Here is a 25,695-nt window from a genome sequence, read left to right as displayed (position 1 = left end):
AATGCTTTCCAATATTATTTATTTCCAATAAAGAAGACGTTATAAAACATCTGATGTCTGGGGTCTACTTTTGAAAGTTATTTTTTGCAATAGTAAAATGTTAAACACAAACTGTATGATTGCCATCTTACTTACGCTTGAAGGTAAAATAAAACACTTGCCTGGTTTCCTGTTTGATGTCATGTATTTTTTTTTTTTTTTTTTTGGTTTTTCGAGACAGGGTTTCTCTGTAGCTTTGGAGCCTGTCCTGGAACTAGCTCTTGTAGACCAGGCTGGTCTCGAACTCACAGAGATCTGCCTGCCTCTGCCTCCCGAGTGCTGGGATTAAAGGCATGCGCCACTGCCGCCCGGCGATGTCATGTATTTTTAAGACTACCAACTTTCAGTTAAAATATTTTAATTAAAGTTTCAGTTAAATATTGACTTGTTATAGAATTGAATTTCTCATAGTTATATTATACAACAGAAGATTAGTGTTGTGTGTTCATTAAGCCTGAAATATGAGCCAAGTTATTTCTAAATACAAATATGTCCCCAGAGTAACACATTGAAGCTTGACTATTCAAAGCTTTTCTCTTCAAGTCAAAATACTCTCATGGAATTATAAAAGTATTATTTGTTATCAAAAGTTTATAATTTACATGTATATGGGCTGGCTATTTTATGATCCATTCGTTGCTTTTATTTTTATTAAAGTGATGCTTTTGTCAGAATTACCAGGTTAGTAATCTGTCATGCTCCTAATTAAATTTCTATACCATTATTAGATACAAATGTCAGTGATATTTGTTCTCTAATGTCAAATAGCAATCTTACTTGTGACAAGAGAAAAGGGCAACAGTGAAATACATTAAAAACCTTTAGATTTGACAAACTGAAGTTTTGTTATACCTCTTGGGTTAATTCTCTTTTTTCTAAATAATGCTCTAATCAAATGGCTTTACCAAATTTTAACCTCTTAGTACTGGTTCTCAATATTATGATTTAAATACATTTTTTTTCTATACTTCCTTCAAACGTCACCAATGAGGCAAACATTTTTGTTCTCACCAGACCAAACAGCTTGGAAACAATCATTGGGAAAAACAACTTTAGTGCCATTAATTCCAATTTGGATATGAGACCATGTTTAAGTAATTAACACAAGGAAGTATATAATGGTAGAAAAGCTTTGACCTTGCACTTAGATGTAAAGATTAACAAGTATAGAGAGGCAAATATATTAGAAATTAAAACAAGGTGTGATGTTCTGCTTGCTAAAAAATTTTGCACTCGTTTCTTTGGTGATAACACAAATTCAATGTACCTGGATTCAGTCAAGCAGTGGTTGCCACTGTGTGCACTTCCTTTCAGTCCTCCTACTATAGTCATTAGAGAATTGGCAGCATTCCCAGGAAGTAGACACAAATACAAACACATATACCCACTACAAAAACAACATATATAATGGCTTCTGTATAGATTTTAAGAATAGGAGCTTCTTACCTCCAAATCATTAAGATACGGTTAATTATAAATATTACTTTTAAAAAGTTTATAGGATTTTAAATGAATAAATATGCAAAGAAGACAACACTGTTGAATGCATCCTATTTAACAAACATATTAATTGCAAATAATCTTACAGACCCAGATAATTTCTAGGAACAAGGATTAGTCTCACACCTAGGTAAGTATTTTTATTATATAAACAACATAATAAAATGTCCATTAATTAACTAATTCAACATTCTGAACCCATATTTGCTTAAAATTCAAATCTTAGCATTTCATGCTTTCACTGAAAATGATGAAGAAATGGGCAATTTATTTTTGTTCTTCTTTCTCTTGTAGCCACTCCTAATTCCCCGTTTTCATAAACTGTACGCTGGACTAGCTTCTCTATCCCTAGGTGCCCTGAGTGAAATGATCTGGTAATGATTTCCAATTTTAGTTTCAGTCAAATATTCACTTTGCTAAGCCTGACTGCCCAAAGTATTGTCCATCTCCCTGTGTGGATCTATTTAGGGCACATAAATGGTTGTACATTTGCTGAATATTTTAAATAAGCTTCCTTAGCAGGTCCTTCTAGAAAAGCCTGTATTTGGTTCTCATTTACCTGGAGATTAATACTTTTATATCAAACTCCATTATTTTTACCTTTTGTCTACAAGGGAACGTTTTTGTTTCTGCCAAACCTTGGAGCTACCAAGTTGGAGAAGACTTCAAAAGGACAACTTCAACGTGCAAATTTGAAAGACCACAGAAACACCAATTTTCAACAGCTCAAAGTGAATTCTATTATTAAGAAAAACCATTTTAATAATAGAATTATTCTACTTATGCATATTTTAGATTATCAGTGGAAGATAGCAGAGTATGGAGAACATTAACCAAAATCTGTCAACGATTCTGCATCAGAGTTACAGTTCCTAGGTTTGATTCCTGTAGCTCTTGCTAAACTAAGCTTCAAGTTTCTAATTAGTGATAAAAGATATATGAGTACCTAGTGTGGTTCGGAGACAGACTTGGGTATGATTAAGTAAATATGAACAGCTACTTACCTCTGAACCCTCATAGTTAGGCATATTTGGAAGAAAGATATTAAACCAAGCCACAAGAACCCAGTAGTTACCTGACTCCCCAAATCTCTCTCCTTTAACCCACTATGCTTTTCATTGTCCAATAAATGTGCTCCTAGAAACTCATGTTATGACAGTCTGAAGTCACAGCAAAGGTTAGGGTCTGAAGAAATATATGATTGATCAAAACCCTTAAACATTTAAAAACATTTCTTTTTAGTATTTGTGTGTACACGTGCCTTGGTGTGAGGTTAGGGGTGTTTGGGTGTGTGTGTACAAGTGTGTATTGGTGTGAGTATAGACACATGTGTGTAGGTACACACAGAGGCCAAAAGAGGGTATAGATGATACCCTGGAGCCAGAGTTCTAGGCATTTGTGAGTCACTTGACTTTTGTGCTGAGATATGAACTCTGGTCTTTGTGCGATAGACAGGTAAGAGCTTTTATCTATTACCCATACCGCAGCCTCCAAAAATCATCATTAAGTTTGCCCATGATTTATACAGGAGTAATAGAATTGGATAAAGAATAATGTATAAGTAACCATGAGTGCTCAACTGTGGATGACTCATCTCTTTCTACTAGCCATCATCCAAGGCCCAGGGAACATCTTGCAAAGGGGTGGGTGTACAGAAAGAATGTAAGAGCCAGCAGGTGGGAAGGAGAGTTATGAAATACTGACATGGTACATATGCTGCACACAGAAACCCACAGATACTATGGTTCCTTGCACAAGACCTGAACAAGCCAGTCAAAATTTCTGTATAGTTAGGGAAGGCGCCTTTGAGATCCAACTGTTGATGGAGGAACTACTGAAAATTAATGGCCGCTGAAGGAAAGAGAATCACTTTCCTTTGGGAATGTGACCACTGCTAAATCGAACGTGTCCCAATTGATTACCTTAACCACATGGGACAGCACTAGTTAAACTCAAGGGATTATTTATAAGAAAAACAGGTAGAAGAGACATGAAGTGGGGAAGGAGGTGTAGTGGTGGGAACGCTATAAGGATTTGGAAGGAGGTAGTGATTGATGGTTATGATCAGAGTGCATCATATAAATGTGTGAAGTTTTAATAAATAAATAAAATAAAATTTAAAATAAAAATACAATTTTAAGTTAACAGATCTAATGATTTCTTGCTGAAAAATTATCACCAAGAGATATTTCATAAAAAATCATAATTACTGAACAGAATCACTTAATTTTCTTGCCATTCCCTCTGCCCCTATAATCAATTAATACATGCATTCATATATACTGCATAAAATTAATCTCAGTTAAATCAATCTATTTCTTATTCCCCTTATCAGACAGTAATACAATAAACATTATGATCCTATTTCCTCCTTTGCTGTTACTTTGCATGTCTCTTTAGGTCTAATTTACAGAAGAAGCTACAATGTGAATAGAAATATACTTCTACATTAAAATTTTGATTCTGAATATTCCATGAATAGGTATCACCAGCATGATTTTCCATTGCAGTCCCTAAGTTTGCAGGTCTCTATATATTCAGTCTCTGTCATTAACATCTAAAATTTTACAATACTGCTAGAGCACTGGTCTTTAAACTATAGGTTCACAGATGGAATCATGATTTAATGAAACCCCAGAACAGAGGGAAAGCTTTTTTGTTTGAATGCAGAAAGATGAAGGTTAACAACAGGAGTCTTTGTAAATGTGTCATTCAGAAACATATTTGAAGCATGGGCAGGGATATCTCTTTAGTTTATGAATTCAAACAGCCTGTAAGGAAAAAAGAAAGCTGGAACCTACCAGCTGCTGGAGATGTTACTTTGAGCAATCCCTCAATAAAGATATGTTCATATGTCAAAATCCCCCTAGCATAAGTTTACTACCGGAGTTAAATGAGATAATACATCAGAATTAGCCAGTACATTGTTTAGTGATGCTAGGAAGGGATACAATTTTATTATTGAATATGTACAAATAAGCATCCTAGTAATAGGCCAAACACCATGGAAATAGCACACCTAAGTATAATTACTTATTCCTGATATCCTTGTTAATCATTGTTCGAACCTTTTAGTTACTAAATGTTCTCAGTGTGCTGAAATTAGAGAACACAGGATTAAAATATGAATCAATAATTTTAAAATCCATACTAGAAAGATTCTATGGTAGTTGTTAGGAGAGCATAAGCTGGAATACATAAAAACATGCATATCATTATTATTGTTACACTAATCATAGACATTGTATAGACTACAGCTGTCCTTGAAATCTACTACTTAAAATGGTGATAGAAAGCGTAGTCTTTTAAATTAGATGTAAGAAATGATAATAGTATTATAAACATGCAATTATGTAGAATGCATGAAAGTAATAATGTTTCTTTTACTTTAAGTCATACATATTTATTTGATGACCATATTTCTTCAAGAAATGATTCTACAGTAAATATCGATAATGGTATTTGCATAAGAAAATTGAACTGAGATGGGGACAAAGAATTAAACCTAAGACAAGAAACAAGATATAAATCCATGTAAGTCACTTCATAGAAATGTTTCTTACTCATCTTTATGAGTTCTTCTTTGAAGATACACATAATTTTATTGCCTATTTCAGTTGTGAATTTTTTGCACCTGTCAGGAAGGTATCAATGATGAGGATAGTTTATGTAATGAAATACATAGAATTACTGAAACATGTGTTCTGATCAAACATTCCCTGAACAATTATTTCTTAAGCAGTCTACTAGGCATTGCAGAAACACACATGAGCTTTAGTTCTCTGGTTATAGCACATTTTTGTCCTGAGTGTATGGTTTATCTTTACTTACATAGGCATCACACTTTCATTAAGCATTTGCAGGGGCAAAGGATAGGAATTCCAGTGGGACTTCACAGTACTAAGAACATATAATTTAAATCATCCTTAGTTGCGAGAAAGCTTGCTGAGCACTAGAAGCAATATTTGATTGTAAGATATTCTCAAGGATTATCTGACTTATTCATCCTTCTCCCAAATACTTCCTTCTCTCTCTACCTCCCTCCCTCCCCCCCTCTCTCTCTTTCTCTCTGTGTATGTGTGTGTGTGTGTGTGTGTGTGTCTTGCAGACTTTCTTATTTCCAACTCTGGTCTTCCAATTGCCTAGTCTCAAAATCTGTTATTTAAAGCTCTTTTCTCATTCTCTAATTCTAGGCCTGTTAGGCTCAGCTGTTGAGATCCAAAATGTTTCTTACACCCGTTCATAGTTTTTTCAGGCTGTGCATCCTTGCTAAAATAGACTTGTAAGATGTAGTTTTGCCTCCCACTTTCCTGTGATATCATTTCCTCTTACCAGACATATTGTCTACAAAATGAAGGTTTTTTCCCTAAATTGTTAATCATTTTTCCTTAATTTCAGAGCCAGAATGTTTCCTTATGACCAAGAGAAAAACTGAACCTGTCTGGGTGTCATGTATAATACTCCACACATTTCTGAAACAGAAAATTTCTAGCTCTGCTGATGTAGAACTTTAACACATGATCCAGATCAAACATACCTTACCCTTCCCAACCTCATTTCCTTTATTCAAAAGGCTCACCTACTTCATTCTGCCTCATGTATGGTTCCTTGTTGTCTGTCTCTATTTGGTCTACTGGACTGTGAGATGCTTGAGAAGGATTTCAGAGACAGTTGGTCTCTGTATTCCTCACTGCACTGAGAAGATTTAATGAGTGTTTGTTCAGAGCTATTGGGATGCAGTGGAATGAAATGAAAGGTCAGTTCCTTTGGCAGGATTACACCAAACCTTCTCTGTTACATGAACGTCTAGATCATTTTTAAAGGTCATCAGATAAGGATATTTCACAATCTTGGCAACCCAAATGTTTGAAATTATCTTCAAGGAAAGGATAGGTGACTGACCTTCTAATAGGTTATTTGGTTTGTATTAATTAGCATTTAGCACAGAACATCCACTGGAGTCTGAGCATAGTGCACATTACATTTAAAGCTTCATATTTTAATGACCTGTGAGAACATTGTTGATGCTGGCGCTGAAGCAATGTTCAAATATCTAGGTCTGAAAAGATTTGGTAACCTAGCTGAGTAAATGAAACTCCATGTCAGCCTGACTGCTGTGGGATACAATTCTTTAGTGATAATTTTTCCTTTTGATCAAAATTCCTTTCAAAGGGTAAATTCCTTTCCAATTAATGTAATCTCCAACCCACAGAAGACACTTCCTTCTCAACAGTATCCCTACTAATTTAAGATAAAATTCCTTATTAGCATCACTAAAACACTCCACTTCTCTGACAGAGATTATTTGCCAGATGATTTCTGACATATTTCAAGAGTTCAGTGTAATGTGTTCTCAAAGAAATCCTCTAAATGCTCTCTTCAAAGGAACTTCTGGGAAGATTGAATAGGGAGGGTTTTTTGTTTTGTTTTGTTTTTGTTTTACTTTTTCTTAAAAAAAATTGTAATCAACTGAAATATTCACAGCTCTCAGAATTGACCATTTGGCTGAATTTAATACTAACAACCAATATACTTTCAATTGCTAATTGGAAGTTTTGCTGAAATGGTTGATCTTGATTGCATTTCACACTGATGGAGCTTCTAATATACCTTATAATGAAGTGGTGCTGGAATAAAGATATCAAAGGGTATGCTCACAAATTGTACATGTGTATCTACAACACTCTCAGTGAACTTACAAGGTTTTCAAATATTTTTATATTGTTTCTCAGTTAAGGAATATGCACCCTCTAATCAGGTCAGATTCAATCCTTATTAACAACACTAATGCCATTTCATTAATGTCATTTCCTATCTGTATCATCCTTACGAAACAGAAATTTGGGGGTTTGGATGTGGCTCTGTGGTGCAGTACCTGTATAATCCATGTCATTCTCTGAGATTGATACTAGTTTTGAATAATAACGTAAAAGAAAATAGACCTGTTTGTTTTCTTATAAGAAACAGAAAGTGGGTGTATCCAGATGGTAAGGGAAGTAGGGATGAACTGGGAGGAGTAGAGTGGGGGGAAACAGTAATCAAGATATATTATCTGAGCAAAAGATTTACCTTTAATAAAAGGAAAACACTCTAAAACAACAACCACAACAAAAGAAATCGAGATAGTTCAATGATTTTGGGCTGTTCACTGATAGTTAAATATTCTAAGTATTATATATGGTAGGAAATATAGCAATGCAAAAAGAGAAAAGTTAATGATTTACTTTGCTGTTGAAAGGAATTTTTTTCATTTTCTTTGGTTTATATTTTGAAGACAATAAATCTATAAAATGAATCAATGATTATTTCAATTATCGATTTATTTGAACCAATTTACCTAAAAAATAAGGCATGGAAGTCTAACACAAATGATTTCATATTGCACTTTAAATTTAAAATACCATGTGTCTTTCTGATGTTTTAAATCTGTAAACACGAATCTGCCAAGGTGTATGTAAATGGTTAAAATTTAGAATTGGCTTTACCCTGAGCCAGCGGGCTTATTTTTTTTTCTATTTTCCTTTTGCATTGCACATGAATATGCTTGCGATATAACGTGTTGCATAATCAACTTGCATATAATCATTTGCTTTTTTGCTTCAAGATTATTTTCATAAAGCAATTTCATGCTCATTGGAAATGGCATATTTTCCAGTAATGGACAATCTATTCAGATTTTATGACAATATTAGTCAAATATCTTACATTATGTGGGAATAATTTACAAGGCTTAATCAACTCTTAAACTCCCACCTTTGAAAATCACATTGACAACACCCATATCTTGGAGATGAACTTAGTAAAAAAAAGTGCAAATATGAATGAATAAAACATTATAGATCAATTTAAATTATTGACTAGAAGCCTTCTGCCCTACCAAAAATGTCATATGAGCTCATATATATATATATATATATATATATATATGTGTGTGTGTGTGTGTGTGTGTGTGTGTGTATATATATATATAATATTTTATAGACCAGAAAGCAAGCAAATAGCATAACATCTACAAACCTTATGTTGTTGTACTTGGCATTTTAGGTCTTCAAGATCAGGTCCAAAGGGCTCTTTCTCCATTTTCTTTGTTCTCTCTTCTGTTTTTGTTAGCCAGTCATCTAGCTCTTTTAATTTCTGGTTCTGGAGATCCATTAGAACTTTGTGTAGACTAAAAAATAAAAATTAATAACTGTTATGACCTCTACTAAAACTATTTATTTTTTTAAAAAGACACATCTACATAAAACAGACATAACTAATGGCCTATTCAAATTTTTGCATCTTAGTATATTAAAAACTACAGGAGGAAAATTTCTAAAGTTATTATTTCTTCTGGTTCCACTGCAGATATTTTGTTCCTTCAGATATGAGTGTGTATTCATATGTGTGTGTGTGTGTGTGTACAAATGCATCTATGTATGTATGTATACACATAGATATCAGTTTCTATAAAATTTCATTTAGCTAACAAAATGATAACACACTAAATAAAACAAACTGTGATAGCAATGTAGCTGAGTGGGTAGAGGCACTTGCCCTGCAAACACGGTGAACCGTATTCAATCTTCAGAGCTCACTGAAATTTTGAAGGAGAAAACCAAGTCAATAAGGCTGTTGTCTAAACACAAAACATATGATGTTATATACATACCCACCTATACATATGTGTATACATGCTCACAGATGTACACATTCATGAAGCATACATGCACACAAACACACACTAATAATAACAAAATTAATATTAATGATAAAAATTTAAAGTAAAGCAGAAACTTTAATAAGTTAATGCATATCATGTTTGATATTCCTATTATTTAGAATATACAGTAAATATTACAACCCATTTTCCTTTTTAATTTGTGAGATACAAATAAACACACATAATACATAGTTATGAGATAGCATCTAGTGCTTCAACATATATGTAATTGCCTAATGCATAATATGGTTGAATATTTTTATCTCCTCATATGGTTTTATGTCTTAAATGGCAAAACTCTTAAATTTCTTTATTCTAACATTTTTAAATGAATAGTACGTTACTGTAATCTGTAGTCACATGGGTATATAATAGCACACCAGAAATTATTTCTCCTATGTAACTATAACTTAGTAACCACTGACAAACTTTACCCCATCCTTCTAATAAAGTGTTGGTCATGTTTTCAATCAAAATATTTAATTTAACTTTTATTTTTTCCAACCATCATAATGTGACAGAATTGATAATGAACTAGTTTTAAGTTTCATCTGAAAGAAACTGAAGGGTTTTTTTGCCCTGGATTTCCACTCCCCAAGAGGACAGGGTAAACTATTAAACAGTTAAATATCATGTAAAAATAACACTAAAGGGTAGACTCCTATGAAAAACTTGTGGTTCCAAAAGAATATACCCTATAGAGTAATTTAGCTATATCATTTGATATAGAATCTGTAGTATAGATTTGTGAAGTTAACAATGATATTGAACCACTAAAATTTTTAATATTTTGTTATGCGTAAATATACACAAATGAGTGTTTTCCTTCAAAGACACATTAAATAATAGACTGAGTGGTAGATTTATAGTCAAAAGGCTTAGGTTTACTGCCTACATTTTACCCTACAATCATGTCTTAGACATTTTCACTTCCATTTCTAGCTTGAGAGACATGAGTTACCAAATTAATCATAACTAGAAAGATGTACGTACGGAGAAGGTAAAAACACATGTTGACACAATTTCATCTGTTAATTCAGATAAAAACTTGCAACTCAAATGTAAGTATTTAAAATAAACGTTATTTACAAAATCTATGTGTAAAGTAGTTATAGAAACAATAATATGCTAACACTAACTTGAGTTAGTAACTTAGTATTTTGATTTAATGGAGTCCTTACTGGAAATTTTTATTTATAAATCCAAAATATACATATCACTAGGTTTTAAAAAATAATTCAGTTTACACAATGTATTGACCTCTAACATTTCAGCAGCGGATTTATCCATTTACACCAAAGTCTGAAATCTATGAGTATCAACTTTTATTCATTAGCCAAAAACTTATATTTTTGTTTTATGGGCAACAGAGATAAGACATAAATTTTAGTGAAACGAAAAGTAAACTTTGTTAAACATCTTAGACAATAAATATAATCTTAGCATTGAAAAGAATAAAATATGTCTTTCACTTTCTTATTGTAGTCTTTTTGAGAAATGACAGGATAAAATGATTTTATGATAATGGTCCTCAGTATCTTTCCTTGATTTTTTTCTGTTTAGTTTGTCGGGTTAGATTAAAGATCTCACAATTTAAACAAAAGAAGAGAATATCAAATTGCTACTTTCATTTAAATAAAAGATTTAATTTTAATGCATCATTGTTAGGTAAGAAAGAATTGCATTTTAAAATGTTTAATTATTTTCATCTATACACATATATCTCATTCAGCAAGTACTTACTGAGTTTCATGTCTAGGCAGAAAACTATGTGATAGTAATTAATAAAAGGTAGCTTAAATATAATTAGATAAGTACATAAGTAAAAATTAAAGTAAGAGAAGACAATCATGTGTAAAGAAAGAAATCAATGGTTTTCTAGAATTAAATGAAAATGAAATATAACACACACAAACTTAAGGAACACAGTGAAGATACATTCTAAGAGGCAAGTTCATAGGATTAAGTGCCTACGTAAATAAAAAAATGGAGAGAACTTATATTAGCAACTTAATACCACACCTGATGTCTTCTGAATAAAAGGAAGAAATCATGCCCAAAAGGATATATAATAAGAAATAATCAAGCTCAAGGATGAAACCTATAAAACTAAAATAAGCAAACAAAAACAATACAAAGAATAAATGAAACAAAAGATGGTCCTTTGAGGAAATAAAGAAGAATGTTCTAGATAACGTCAATCTGTGACACAACTCATACAAGCTCTCCAAAAAGCAACAGCAAATACACAGGGGATTCTGCAAAGTTATTTTGATATGACTATTCAATTTTTACCCTATCCTCATCTCAAGCCACAGAGCCAAGTAAACATAAATGGCCTAAGAGTGAGTTCTGATATAAGCTCCATAAGATAGAAATTTCTTGTGACATAAACTGGAAATTAACCTTATAATAAATCTAAAATACAAGCAAGCAAAGGTTATGGTAAGATAATGCCTAGACATACATAAAAACATAGAATAATATATCCCATAATAGAAAGTGTTCTGAGTAACTTGTATTAACTATGTACTGTTTTTTTTTTCTTTACCACATGTCTTGGCTAGATATTGACAATACACACACACACACACACACACACACACACATATATATATATATATATATATATATATATATATATATATATATATATATATATATTAGGCCTCATTAATAAGAAATAAATCCAATTATTGTCAATAGTTAAAAATAATTAGATACCATACATAAACTTAAGACATGACCACTCTTTGATAATATCTAACCACGTTGAGAACAGCCAACTTGCATACCCATATGGCACCAATCTTTCAATTTAAATCTTAATTATATTTCACATACCAACCCTAAATTCTCTAATTTTATCAGTTACTGCATTGTACTTTTTCTTCTTCAATCCCAACTCCCATCATTCCCTTATGCAATTATTATTACTCTTGCAGCCAGACATTTGTATTAGCTGCCCCATGACCTTCAGTATGATTTCTCAAACACACACACACACACACACACACACACACACACACACACCACCTAAAAATACTGCTTTGAATTCACAAGTTTGATTAGGTAGTCTTTAGGGAATCCTGCAGAAGAGGGCAAGAAAGGTTTATAGGAGTCAAAGACACCACAAGCAAATGCCCACAGAATCAACTAACCAGGTCCCATACGGGATCAGAGACTGAACACGCAATCAAGTATTTATCTGACCTAGGTCCTGTACACATCTCTTATGACTGTGTAGCTAGCTGCTTTTGTGGGACTCCTAACGGTAGAAATAGGGGCTGTCTACGACTCCTTTGCCTACTTTTGGGACCTTTTTTACTCTACTGAGTTGCCTCATTGAGTCTTAATATAAGGGGATGTAGGTTGATCCCGAATTTCCTGAGAAACCGCCACACTGCTATCCAAAGCGGTTGCACAAGTTTGCATTCCCACCAGCAATGGATGAGTGTACCCCTTACTCCACAACCTCTCCAGCAAAGGCTATCATTGGTGTTTTTGATTTTAGCCAATCTGACAGGAGTAAGATGGTATCTCAACGTTGAGGGAGCCATTCTAGGGTTGGCAGAGACTTGACTCTAGAGGGGTTCCCAGGTATCCAGGAAGATGCCCCCAGCTAGTTCCTTGGGCAGCTGAGGAGAGGGAGCCATAAATGTCCAGATCCTATTGCCATACTCATGAATATCTTGCATATCACCATAGAACCTTCACCTGGCATTGGATGGAGAAAATGACAGAGCCCCACATTGGAGCACTGGACTGAGCTCCCAAGGACCTGATGAGGAGCAAAAGGAGGGAGATCATGAGCAAGGAAGTCAGGACCGTGGGGGATGCATTCACCCATTGAGACAGTGGGACAGAACTAACGGGAGACCACCAAGTCCAGTTGGAATGGGACTGATGGAACAGGCGACCAAACCAGACTCTCTGAATGTGGCTGACGGTGGAGGAGGACTGAGAAACCAAGGACAAAGGCGATGGTCTTGGACTCTTCAGCATGGACGGGCTCACTGTGAGCCTTGTCAGCTTGGTTGCTCACCTTCCTGGACTTAGGGGGAGTTGGGAGGACCTTGGAATTAACATAGTGAAGGGAACCCTGATGGCTCTTTGACCTGTAGAGGGAGGGAGAGGGGGTATGGGTGGAGGGGAGGGGAGGGAAGGGGGAGGAGGAGGGGAGGAGATGGAAATCTTTAATAAAACATGAGAAAAAAATATATAAGGGGATGTACATAGACTTGTTATTCCATGTCTGGTTGATATCCCTGGGAGGTCTCCCCTTCTTTGAAGGGAAAGGAGAAGTGGATCTTGGGGAGAGGGGAAATAGGAGGGTGGGAGGAGAGAAAGAAGGAAAAGCTGCAGTTGGGAGGTAATATATGAGACAAGAATAAATAAAAAAGAAAAATATCACAAGTTTGAGCTTGAAATATAACAAGCTTCTTTAGGTGAAACCAGTATTATCATCTCATAAATTAGACTCTGCATAACAAGGATGCAAGTAAGATTCTTTCTTACTGAAAATCACTGCAACCCCATTTAAGGTGAGTTCTAGATAAATTACTTAACAATTTCTCAAACTCTGGAAGAGTACAAAGACCCCAAAAGCCCTTGCTTTAAGTGACATTTTTTTCAAAATACAGCAGTGTATACTATGACCCAATTCTGTGCTCTTAACCTTGAATCATTTCACTCTATTATAAGCAAAACATTTTATTAATTTGAACCATGTAAAATTGTTAATATTTGAATCCTTTGCTCATGGAAATTACAATATGGACCAACTAAAGGCATGATTGCAATGAGACGTTTATATATTTTCAAGGAACATTCTAAAGATAGGGATATATTTGAAAAAAAACTGTCAAATTTACAAAGTGAAAATCTATCACTCACAGAAAAGAGATTTCATTACCCTCACTTTCATTTTTTTCAAGTTGTCATTTAGGAAGTGAAGTCGAAGTCACAAGAAGATTGAGCATATATATCTAAGAATATATTGGAAATACAGTAAATTTATGAAGGCCAAAAGATGATCCTGACAATATTGAAAGCCTGTTAAGAATTTGGTAGTTTTCATTTGTGCAAACACCATTCAACCCTTTAGATCATTAAACACAGACTATAAATTGCCTTTATTATTGTGAGGTATGTCTCTAATCTCTCTAAGACTTTCTCATAAAGGGATGTTGGACCTAGTTGAAGTCTTTTCTGAATCTAGTGATATTATTGCTTGCTTTTCATCTTTCAGTCTGTTTATGTGGTATATTATATTTATTAGTTTATATATGTTGAACCATCCTTGCATCTCTGGGATGAAACTACTTGATTATGCTGGGTAACCTTTTGGATTCAGGTTGTAGTATCTTTGCTTTTTGTATTTTCATTTTTTTTTTTGTATTTTGTTTTTCAAGACAGGGTTTCTCTGTGTAGATTTGGAGCCTATTTTGGCACTTGCTCTATAGACCCAGATGACCTCAAACTCACAGATATCTGCCTGCCTCTGCCTCCTAAGTGCTAGGATTAAAGGCGCGTGCCAACAACACCCAGCTCAGTTTGTAGTGTCTTACTAAGAATTTTTCATGTGTTCACAAATGATATTGTTCTGTAGTTTTATGTCATTGTTTTGTTGGGTCTTTTGTTGGGTTTAGGAATTAGTGTGATTGTGACCTCAAATATTGGCATCTGCCTGCAAAGGAAAAGAATAGTTTTCTCCAATGAAATCTCACTGGTTATAACCACACTTAAAGGTAGACAATGAAGGGAATAGCTGAAAAATGAGTAACTTAAATATACTTTAAGCATAAGATAGTATTCTAGGAGCTTCTAGTTGCATATAAGTAAATGTTTAGCTAAAATTAAGACTATATAATCTACACAATACAACTATTTTGCTAAGATTTTCATGGTATCATTTGTTAGTTAGTCAATAAATTTTCAATTTCATTAGTGTGATTTCAGTCACTACATGGCATTCATTTGAAAGCAAAGCATGCAGTCAAATTTGGTGTCTTTAGGTTTTGTCAGCTTAAACTATGGAATGATGTTTCACATGTAAGACATAAGAATTGGACGTCACTGGTGGGTCTTTTCTAATCTATAAATTCAGAATATGTTCCATCATTTCATTGGCTATATTTCTTTCCTAAGAACCATATATGGAAAAGAAAGAACCATATATAGGAAGATAATCATGAACTTCAGGAAATTCCCATAGAAGCTGCCTTCATAAATACTTGATCTTCAAAATTTTGAATTGAACTACTCCAGGATTTATCAAGCCTATATATTTTCTTTTTACTTTTATTTGGAAAATATAACACAAATGGCTAGATTGGTATATATTTCAAATAATTTTATAATTGGTATTTGTAAAGTTAGATAAATTCTGTAAGTATCATGAAAAATAGGCAATGATTACTAAAGAGAGGTACCATTTATTATTTATAAGATTTTCTATAAAATAAAAATTAAAAATTCCTAGACTGTTACACACTTAAAATCAGGGTAGCATCCCTTAAACTTAGCACATAGCATAATATATATTTCTTGAGTCATTGGGCAAACAAGTAGAAATGGAAAAGAGGAAACTCAGCTGATTTTGCTATCACAGCCTGCTTTGCTGTTATAATATCTAGTATCTGTATAGTGTGTGTATGCGTGTGTTTGTGGATGATTGTTTGGGAATATTTGTATATATACATATATTCCCAACTTTTCTATTATACTTTTTATAGGGATGAAAAATAGAAAAAGAAGTCATGTGGTTTTATTTTACAAAGAAGTTGGTATTAACAGGTACTATACGATCCCTTCATTAAAGTGGAAATTATAATTCCTTAACATGAACTTTACTTTAATTATACTAACCATAATACACTTCGAAACTTATTTTGCTTTAAAAACTATGGCTATGCTATAAATGACCACATATGTAAAAGAGGTAGAAAATTTTATGTGTAGAAATCAGAAAACATGGTACATTTTAAATTCAAGCAGGAAAACAGTACTTTAAAATAAGAAAAAAACTATTGAACTTTAAAAACAAATGTATTAATAATATACAAATTTAGACATAGATTTTCTTGTTGCATATTAGTAATAAATAGGTCATGTTATGCATAGCACTGTTTTAATCTACTATGATTTATAATATTCATTAAAACACAATGAATGCCCCAAGAATATGTGTTTCAAAATGAGTATCCAGATGCAAGTGATGTCTATAAATTTTATAAGTAAATCACCATCATTGTTATTCCTATTATGTTACCATTACCAATACTACAGGTGACACCACTATCCTTCTGCTACCATTTTTCAATTTCTGAATGTGTGCCTCCTGTCCTCTCATACTTTCTCATTTTAATAAGCAGATTATCTTCATTTCAAGTCCTTGGCATCCTTTATAAAATCTATTAGCAATGCATGACACAGGAAGGTAGCCCTCTCTACAGAGCACTACTATGGGAGTTTCTGTTAGGGAATGAAATGAGGAAGTGCTACCCTAAAATCATATGAAGATTATTTTCCTTCAAAGACTGATACTCTACCTTCCTTTGTGGTAATACCTTTTACACCAATGACGACACTACAGTTTTGAACTAGGGAAGAAATGGAGACCAAGCCACTTATAGTCCTCAACAATACTGCTAATTTGGATACTTGCCATTATATTTCACCACTTAAATGGTCTACTGTTTAGTGTACAATCTTACTGTAGATATATATAAAAGAATCTACATACACCATTCCCCTTCAAACACGTGATAATAAAGGTTTCAACCTAAACACAATACTAAAACTGTACTAAATTTATTTTCCCAGGTAATGGTATATGAGAAATAGAGGGTTTTTTTCTATAGGATTTTAAGAGCAAAATAACATATCAGTTTTTAACGCTTTGACACATTTTATGATCCTATATGTCCTGTTTGGCAATTATTTAATATCTGTAATCCCTCTCCCCAAGACTCAAGGATCATGCCAGATGAGGAGTTAGGAAAAGTTTTAGGCACCAGAGGTAGCACAGGTAGTAGTCATGAAACAGTGTTTTCTGGCCATGATAGGGACATTGCACATATGAGGTTATCATTGCATGTACAAAATCTCTGTAAGATCAAGCCAGAAAACATTCTAGTATGGAAATTGGAGTGGTTCACAATGTCCCACCCCTACCTGAGAAACCATTGCCCATTAGGAGAAAACCCATTTCCTTTAGATGCAGTCACTGAAAGTCACCTATGTTCGACTGGATAGCTCTGTACCTATATATGTTCTGGCAAACTAAGTGGATTTTTAAAAATGCATGTGAAGTTGGGAAGAAAACATGGCTAGCATACAGGAGGAAGTGTGAAGGGAGAGACTGATATGTCAATGTGATCAAAGGATTATATTCATGGGTGACATACTCAAAATAAAATTAAAAGAAAAATATGTAGAATTATTTTAAGAAACTAATAATCATTTAGTATCCAGAGCAAGATTAAAGATACAGTGTAAACAAATTCATTTGCATTTTGAAAAAGTTCAAACAGTAGCAGTAACATAATCAAGAAGCTTTGAAAGATTCTTATAAAATACATTATGGGAACATACCAAAGGCCTCTGAGTTCCAGCTTCAGTGCCCCTTCAGATTTCAGAAAAAAAGCTTACAGTGAGTGCGGGGATTAGGAGAAATCTGAGGTGAAATGAATTATTTACTATGTACTTTTCTACACAAGTTTCTTTATTGTTCTTATTTCACTCTGATAGTCCTGTCCTACTGCTAGTTCCTCCAAGCTTCTTTCTCTAGCTTCTTCTATTCTAAGAACTCTAATTTTTCAGGATCCTTGAAGTGACAAATAAATCATAGGCGTTGCCTCCTCATTCGTCAAAATCACATATCTAGGGTACACAATTAGGGAACTGAGCCATTGCCATGGCAATATAAGATCCCAAGGACAGAGGAGCTAGACCACGACCAGATTGGTGGGGGGCACAGTGCCCAAGAAAAACTTGGAGACATAGTTCTATTGTTAGTAGACTGGCAAGCAAAGAATTGACATACTTTCCTTAGTAACCTTGGTTGGACATCTGTGGCTCTGACCTTGTACATAGCTGTAAGGTTTCAAACTTATGATCTATTTACAAAAAGTCTTTAGTCTTGCTTCAACTTGCTCTGAGGTGAAAGATAGCTAATTATGTGCAGTTAGTCTGAGCAAAAGAACAAGGCAGGCTGTTAAGTGTCCACGGTCCTTGTGGGACAAATAGATCCAGTTATGAAGCATGTCTCAGTATATATTCTATATATCAAAACTATATAGCTAAACAAAAAGTCATCCTCTTGACCACCCACAGATATATGCGACCAGCAGATGGGATATTTTCATGAGACAAAATCACAAGCAGTGGGAAAACCCCCAAAGCTATTCCAGGGAAGAAATAAAGTGGGTCGAGACCTGAATCATCAGTTGCCATATGCTGTATATTTCCAAGGCCTCCGATAGTAAGGAGCAATGTGGTCTTCCTGATTAAACACAAAGTAGATCAGCAAATTTGTACATGCTACAATAAAACACAGACAACTATTAAGATATTTTGTGAGTGAACTGCAGGTGAGTGGGGATGGGAATATGAGTGACCAGATTGGGGAGAGAAAGGGAGGGGGAGAGTACTGAAAGAGATGACTGGAAAGAGGGGGGCATTTCAGGATTAGTTCAAAATCATGGAAGAAGGGAATCTCCCAAGAGTCTACAAAGATGACCCAAGCTAAGTTTCCTAGCAATAGCAGGCATGTAGCCTGAACTGGCCTTCTTCTCCTGTGACTAGGCAATACAAGTGCAGAGACTGGGATGCCAATCCAGTCAAATAACCTTTGAACTACAGTCTGTCCTGCCTATGGGATATGCTGGGGTAAGAGTGATCTAGAGATTGAGGGAGTAGCCAACCAATTACCAGTATAGTCTAAAACTCATGCCAGAAGAATAAAGCCACCATTGACATGCCTCACACCAGGACTTACAGGCTGCATGACCCAGTGGCCTAGGATAGAACCAAATATGACTAGAGGAGAAAATGACAATGTAATGATGCCTAATGATATTCTGCTATACTCATAGGTTGGTGTCTAGTCCAATTGTTATCAGAGAGCTTTCATCCAACACCTAATGAAAACAGTTGGAGACCAAAAGCCAAATAAATATTAGTCAGAGCTCAGGGAATACTGCAGAAGAGGGGAGCAAATAATTGGAGGATCCAGAGAGGGCAAGGGAACCACAAGAAAACCCACAGAACCAACTAATTTGTGCTCACAGGGCTTCACAGAGATAGAACTGACAACCAGGGGGCCTGCATGGGACTGACCTGGGCACTCTACATATATCTTACTGTTGTATAGCTTTGTGGGACTCCTAACTGTGGGAAAAGAGGCCGTCTCCAACTCTTTTTATGTTTCTTAGGACCCTACTCCTCATACTGAGTTAATTATCTTGCCCAACTTGAAGATATGGGGAGGTGCTTAGTCTTACAGCAACTTGATATACCATGTTATGTTGATACTCATGGGAGACCTGTCCTTTCTGAAACAGAAATGGAGGAGTGGATTTGTGGGTGCGAATATAAGTGGTAGGGAGAGAGAATGGGAGGAGAGAAAGAGGGGGAAACTCAGATTGGGATGTAAAATAAATAAATTATAACCAAAATATGACTGTAATTTTTAAAATTTAAATTTAAACTTTCTTCTACTAGGAATGGGTATTATTTACTTATATAATAATAGAAAACCATCTTGGTGGATAATTTCACCAGTATGGAAGGTGTGGTAAAATGTTTGGCATAAGTGAATATATGATAAATAATTCTTAAGCAGGTGACTAGTATAACAAATATCAATTAAGCTTAAATATATGTATAAAATTCAGATATATGAGTTAAATTAAGAGTTAATTTATAAAGCAGTCTACCTCTACTAGACCTGATCATCTTGATCAGCATATTAATTTAGCTTGAGTCTGTACTAATTATAAGTCAGAGTACAATCGATTTACCGCAGATCAAACAGACACGTTTCTCTTCTACACCTAACTTCCTTCTACCTTGGAACGTTCCTCCTTGTTTTTTTTCCCAGAGACTGAGCTATTTTTATGGCTTGTACGCCACAATTTTTTGCTTAGTATTTGTAAATAACCTTCGATCTGAAAGGTTATTTATCCCCTGTTTTGAAATAAAAAGTATGTTTCATTCTCTGAACACACCCCAAACTTTCTTTTCCTTTTCAACCATCTGTCAGCATCACATGACAATATATATGAAAATATCAAAAAACAGAGTTGTCTTTTGATAACTAAATCAGTACTGAGAATATAGTAGATAATGTCATTTAGATGGATAAATGCATGAAAAAACTTAGTTTGCTAATTAGTGTTATTTATCTTCAGATGAATGCATTCTTCCAAAAATGCTATACTCTAGTTTATATATATTCTAGACATTCCAATTTTCTGTTTGTTACTAAAACTCTATGAGTGGCATACTTTATTATAGTATAATCATGGATGTCCATATTTTGACACATTAGTCTACATTGCTTTCATTATTGTTAGAAAAACAACATCATGTTCACATGTACTTGATCTGATTTGATTTTGAAATGTGTTAGAGACTTGTTTATAATCCAACCAATGGCCGGGCAGCGGTGGCGCACGCCTTTAATCCCAGCACTCAGGAGGCAGAGGCAGGCGGATCTCTGTGAGTTCGAGGCCAGCCTGGTCTACAAGAGCTAGTTCCAGGACAGGCTCCAAAGCTACAGAGAAACCCTGTCTCAAAAAACCAAAAAAAAAAAAAAAATCCAACCAATGAATTATCGATTATCAGATATTATCCCTATTACAAATTCTTGATTTTTCAGAATTTTTCTATTTCAGTAATCACCTGTGGAAGAAATCATTAACATGCAGGGTTTGAATGTAACACTAGCTTTTAAACTTTAAAGGAAATTAAAATATTTGTTCTTTCCAAATTGATATAAATATGAAGACAGAATGGATAGCAAATAAATAAATAAATAAATAAATAAATACTAAATTCAATGAAAACAAGGAGTTTGATATCATGCATGTTATGATGTTCACTGCTTGAAAATTCAATTTAAGGATTACATCTGTATGTACAATCTCATTAAATATGCAATATGTTAATTAATTGGTAAGAAATATGCCCAGTATTTGTAAAGACATATTTTTCTGTCCATTCAAAGTACTTATGATAATTCATAATAATTTTTATTTTATTCCTTATGTTTGCTCCAGATGCCATTCATATCTCTCCTTCTGCTCATGATGTTAACTGTAACATAACTTCACTTGGTCCCCTTACTGGCTTGCTTTCACGTTCTCTTAACTATCACAAAGGTTTTGTTTTTTCTCCCTGCGTGTCATAATCACAATTATCGTAGAAGCTTATGGAACTTGCTGTGCTTATCTTTCTTATTCCTCCTGGAAATATCAGTAAATCTCCTCTGCTCTCTACAGGTTGCTTTTTTTTTCAATAAAATTAATTAGTTTATTCACAGAGGAGAAAATCTTCTGTTGTCCCTATGCCAGTTGTCTTCTTGTGCTTCCACAGGTGGAAGTTTTGTCTTTTTCTTCTTCCTTTCTATCCCTTGCCTCCTACTATCCTCAGGGTATTATATGGTACAAAAACCAAACAAAACAAAGATCATTTAGCTCATTTTTCAACAGATTTCTAGCTCAAGAATGTCAGCATGCAGTATCCTGTTTCATTTTAAAACCAGTGGCACTTTGTTTTTCCTTTGAATCACAAAAAGTGCTTTTAGAGATGTGTTCTGGAAAATTAGCAGATTAGTGATTATTAAATGCTTTATTACCTTATGTCTTAACAATATTGCTGTGCAGCTTTCACAGAGTTGATATATTGCCATCAAATGTGAGATTTGGAAAGGAGAAGAATGACAAAGCTAAATATCAAATCAGTGTGTCAGTTTCTCAGAAAATTGAGAGTCAACCTTGCCTTTTTATAACCATTTAAAAAGATGAACAAAACAAAACCCCCAAAATATTCTCTAAATTTTAAATAATGCTTTTTTTGCTATTGTTCTTGTTACCAATTGTAGCTAGGGAGTAATGTTGTCATTTTAGGATTCAAATCATCTAGAAGGATACAAACAAACATTTTTGTAAATGGTATAATAAAATACATGGAATTTTAAATATAGGTTGAATTTATATTGTCTTGCAAGTCAGTCTCAAAGTGTAATTAATTAGTTATTACAAGTAGCACATATCACATTGTTTTCTTCTTGAAAAAAGGAATTATCTAAAAAAAGAAGATGCATGTGACTATAGGGAGGGTGGTACATATTAGGGTGGCTTTTAAAGATAATCGAGTTTTTGAGGCTCCCATGGTGAAGTTGCAAATAGGATCCCTAACCTACATACTGTAGACATCTGACTAAAATTTGACAGTTCTCTGTCTTATAACTTATGGTGACAAATATATGGAATAAAATAAAAATATAAAAAATAAAACTATATCAAAATTATAGCAAAGAACCTAAAACTTGCCAGTTTTTTTTTTGAAATGGACCTTCACAGGCCTTGACACCCCTGATGGCTCAGTGGTTAACTTAAGAGAACTTGCTGTTACTCTTACATGGTACTAGGGTTCAGATCTAAGGACTCCAATGGCAGCTTAGAAACATCTGTAATTCTAGTTCTAGTGGTTCTGATGTCCTCTTCTCCCCTCCAAAAGCATTAAGTATATATCGGTTGCACATACACTCATACAAACAAACACCATATACATAAAATGAAAATAAATAATTACATAAAAATATATTTTTTCAATGACAAAATGTCAGTATATTGCTGATGATCACCACCTGCCTTGGCCTTCTAATTAGCTAATATTTCAGGCATGTAATACTAAAATTATTGTTTATTATAAACCAATAAGGATTCACATGGAAGCAGTTTGTAAAGGATCACACTTATAATACTAGTTACTCTGGAGGTTGAGGCAGAAGATTACAATTGCAACATCGAATTTGGCTTCATAATAAGTTCAAGGCTATCTTTGGAAGTTGGTCAGACCCTGTCTCAAAATACAAAATGCTAAAGATATTGCTCAAAGATCAAGTCCTTGGCTACTATATATAAGTTGCTATGTTCAACACATACACACATGCACACACACACACACACACACACACACACACACACACACAACTTACTTGCTTTGTCTTTCCATGCTAGCTACCCTGAGGCACTCCCATCTTGAATTTAAGAGATTCATTTGTTCTTGCACTTCAGTTTCCTCATCTTCCGATAATTTTCCTTTTCCAATGATTTGACTTCCTAACTGTAGAACATTACCGACACGTCCTTGATGGGATGTCAAATCCATCATGAAACCCTGGCAAAAAAGAAGTTGATGATTATAACCAACACTTGAAGAAATCATTGGGAATTTATGTTTGCAATTTTTAACCTGCATTCCATAAATCTATACTCTCATTAAGTATATCTTCATTTTTACATCATGGAATTCTGCATCACTTTAAATATGCGATATCGGAGAATTGTGTGTATTCTGTCAATCATGTTTTAAATAAATGCTGATTGACCAGTAGCCAGTCAAGAATTATAGGCGGGATAACCAAACAGGAAGTAGAGGTGGGGCAATGAGAACAGGAGTATTCTGGGAAGAATGAAGCTCTTTCCACAGTCCTGCCTAGACCATGGAAGAAACAGAATGTGACCTACACCACTGAAAAGGTACCGAGCCATGTGGCTAACATAGGTAAGAATAATGGGTTAATATATATTACAAGAGATAATAAGAAGTCTGAGCTAATGGGCCAATCAGTTTTATAACTTATGGAGAACTCTGTGTGATTTTCTTTGGGGCTTACTAATTGTAAAAACCAGGCAGGACAGAAACCCCAACAAACAGGCCCTCTTGCTACAAATATGATTTTGCGAATACTGATCTTTGGACAACCTCTAAGGAAGAATATCCTAAATCGAGCATTTCAGGACAGAATATTTATTAAGATGCTCACAGGAGTACCTGCAGAAAAGTTAAATGAGCAGGAAATAACTGCACATGCTTATTATCCCAGCACAAAAGGCTGGGCACAATGAGGCAAGGGGATACCCATTATATCAAGCCCAACCTGGGTTACATAGATAGTATCAGGTCTTCTAGAGATGTATGAAAGACCTGTCTCAAATAAAGAGAGGAAAGGGTAGGATGTGGGTAATAATCTAAGCAACTGTATACTCTCAGGAAATCTTGCTCACTGAGGATCCCTCAACTTGCTACCACACATGTCCTCATGATGTGTCTTAGAACTGTTATGCGTTATGATAAGTAGGTGCTCTGGACTGTACTTCAGAAGGAGGACTCAGTTTTGCTCTGATGTAAAGGAAAAGACTGTAGTTTTGGTTTTTCTAAGAGTCACTCATTGCAAAGCCACTACCAAGAGAAACTTGTCACCCAAAGCAGAACTTTAAATACTGCTGCTTGCTCTCATCCAAAGCACAATGTGATTTGTTAATATCACAGAATTTAACACAGAGACATCAAAGATATTTCCAATTAAATGTATTATTGTTTTCAAAATAATGGTCAAAAATATTTTTCACTGTAAATCATGGGCTTTAGCTTCACACATCAGTGTTTTGCTTTACCTCATGAGTATGGAACTGTTCTTTCACTTTTTCAACATCATTTGAAATCTCTCCTTGGGCTTGCAATGTGTCCTCTGCAGAGAGAAGCCATGAGAGTACTTCTTCTAAAGCAGTTTGATAACTATCCAGGTTTACTTCAGTCTCCATCAGTGAACTGCCAAATGCTTTATCTTCAGGAGCTCCCAAATGCTGAACAATAAAATAAACAATTAATGGTTTTGAAGACTGTACATTAAATGATAAATTAAATGAAATATTTAAAATGTTAGAAATGGCCACTCGCATTATCAGGGGCATGAAGAGCAAACACATAAAATAGTGAACCTGCATTTTACCATTCTCATGAACACACACACAGAAATTCTCAAAGGAAAGTTGAAATCCACACCAAATTAACATTTTATTAAAGCTCATCTGTATTATACTAAAGAGTGAGCCAGTGCATCATGTTTTTATGCTAAATCTTAAATGCTACAAAATGGCATCCATAAGTTCTTTTTATATTCATATATATATATATATACATATACATATTACATATATACATATTACATATATACATATATATGCTACATGTGTGCAAGAATGCATTAAAGTATTTTTTCCTTAAAAATCTTTGAAGAATATTGAGCCTATAGTTCATGATCCTAGAGAAGCTAAGTAACAAGGTGAACATACATAGAATATCCTGGAAAGAGAAAATAGATAAGATCACCTGACAAAACTGGGAGCATGGGCATGGGGGGAGAAGGAAGGGTCGAA

General features: G+C 34.3%; 1 protein-coding gene across 1 annotated transcript in view; it reads right to left on the bottom strand.

Annotated features, from left to right (window-relative positions):
• The window catches only part of Dmd (dystrophin), a 1,847,711-nt gene that overhangs the window by 1,461,948 nt on the left and 360,068 nt on the right, over window positions 1-25,695 (bottom strand). The window contains 3 exon segments of the mRNA XM_038316167.1: window positions 8,557-8,707; window positions 23,472-23,653; window positions 24,934-25,122. Of these exon segments, the coding sequence (XP_038172095.1) occupies window positions 8,557-8,707; window positions 23,472-23,653; window positions 24,934-25,122 (522 nt within the window).

This window comes from Arvicola amphibius, chromosome X (genome assembly GCF_903992535.2).
Source record: "Arvicola amphibius chromosome X, mArvAmp1.2, whole genome shotgun sequence".
Taxonomy (NCBI): domain Eukaryota; kingdom Metazoa; phylum Chordata; class Mammalia; order Rodentia; family Cricetidae; genus Arvicola; species Arvicola amphibius.
This window is presented reverse-complemented; position numbering and strand designations above follow the sequence as displayed.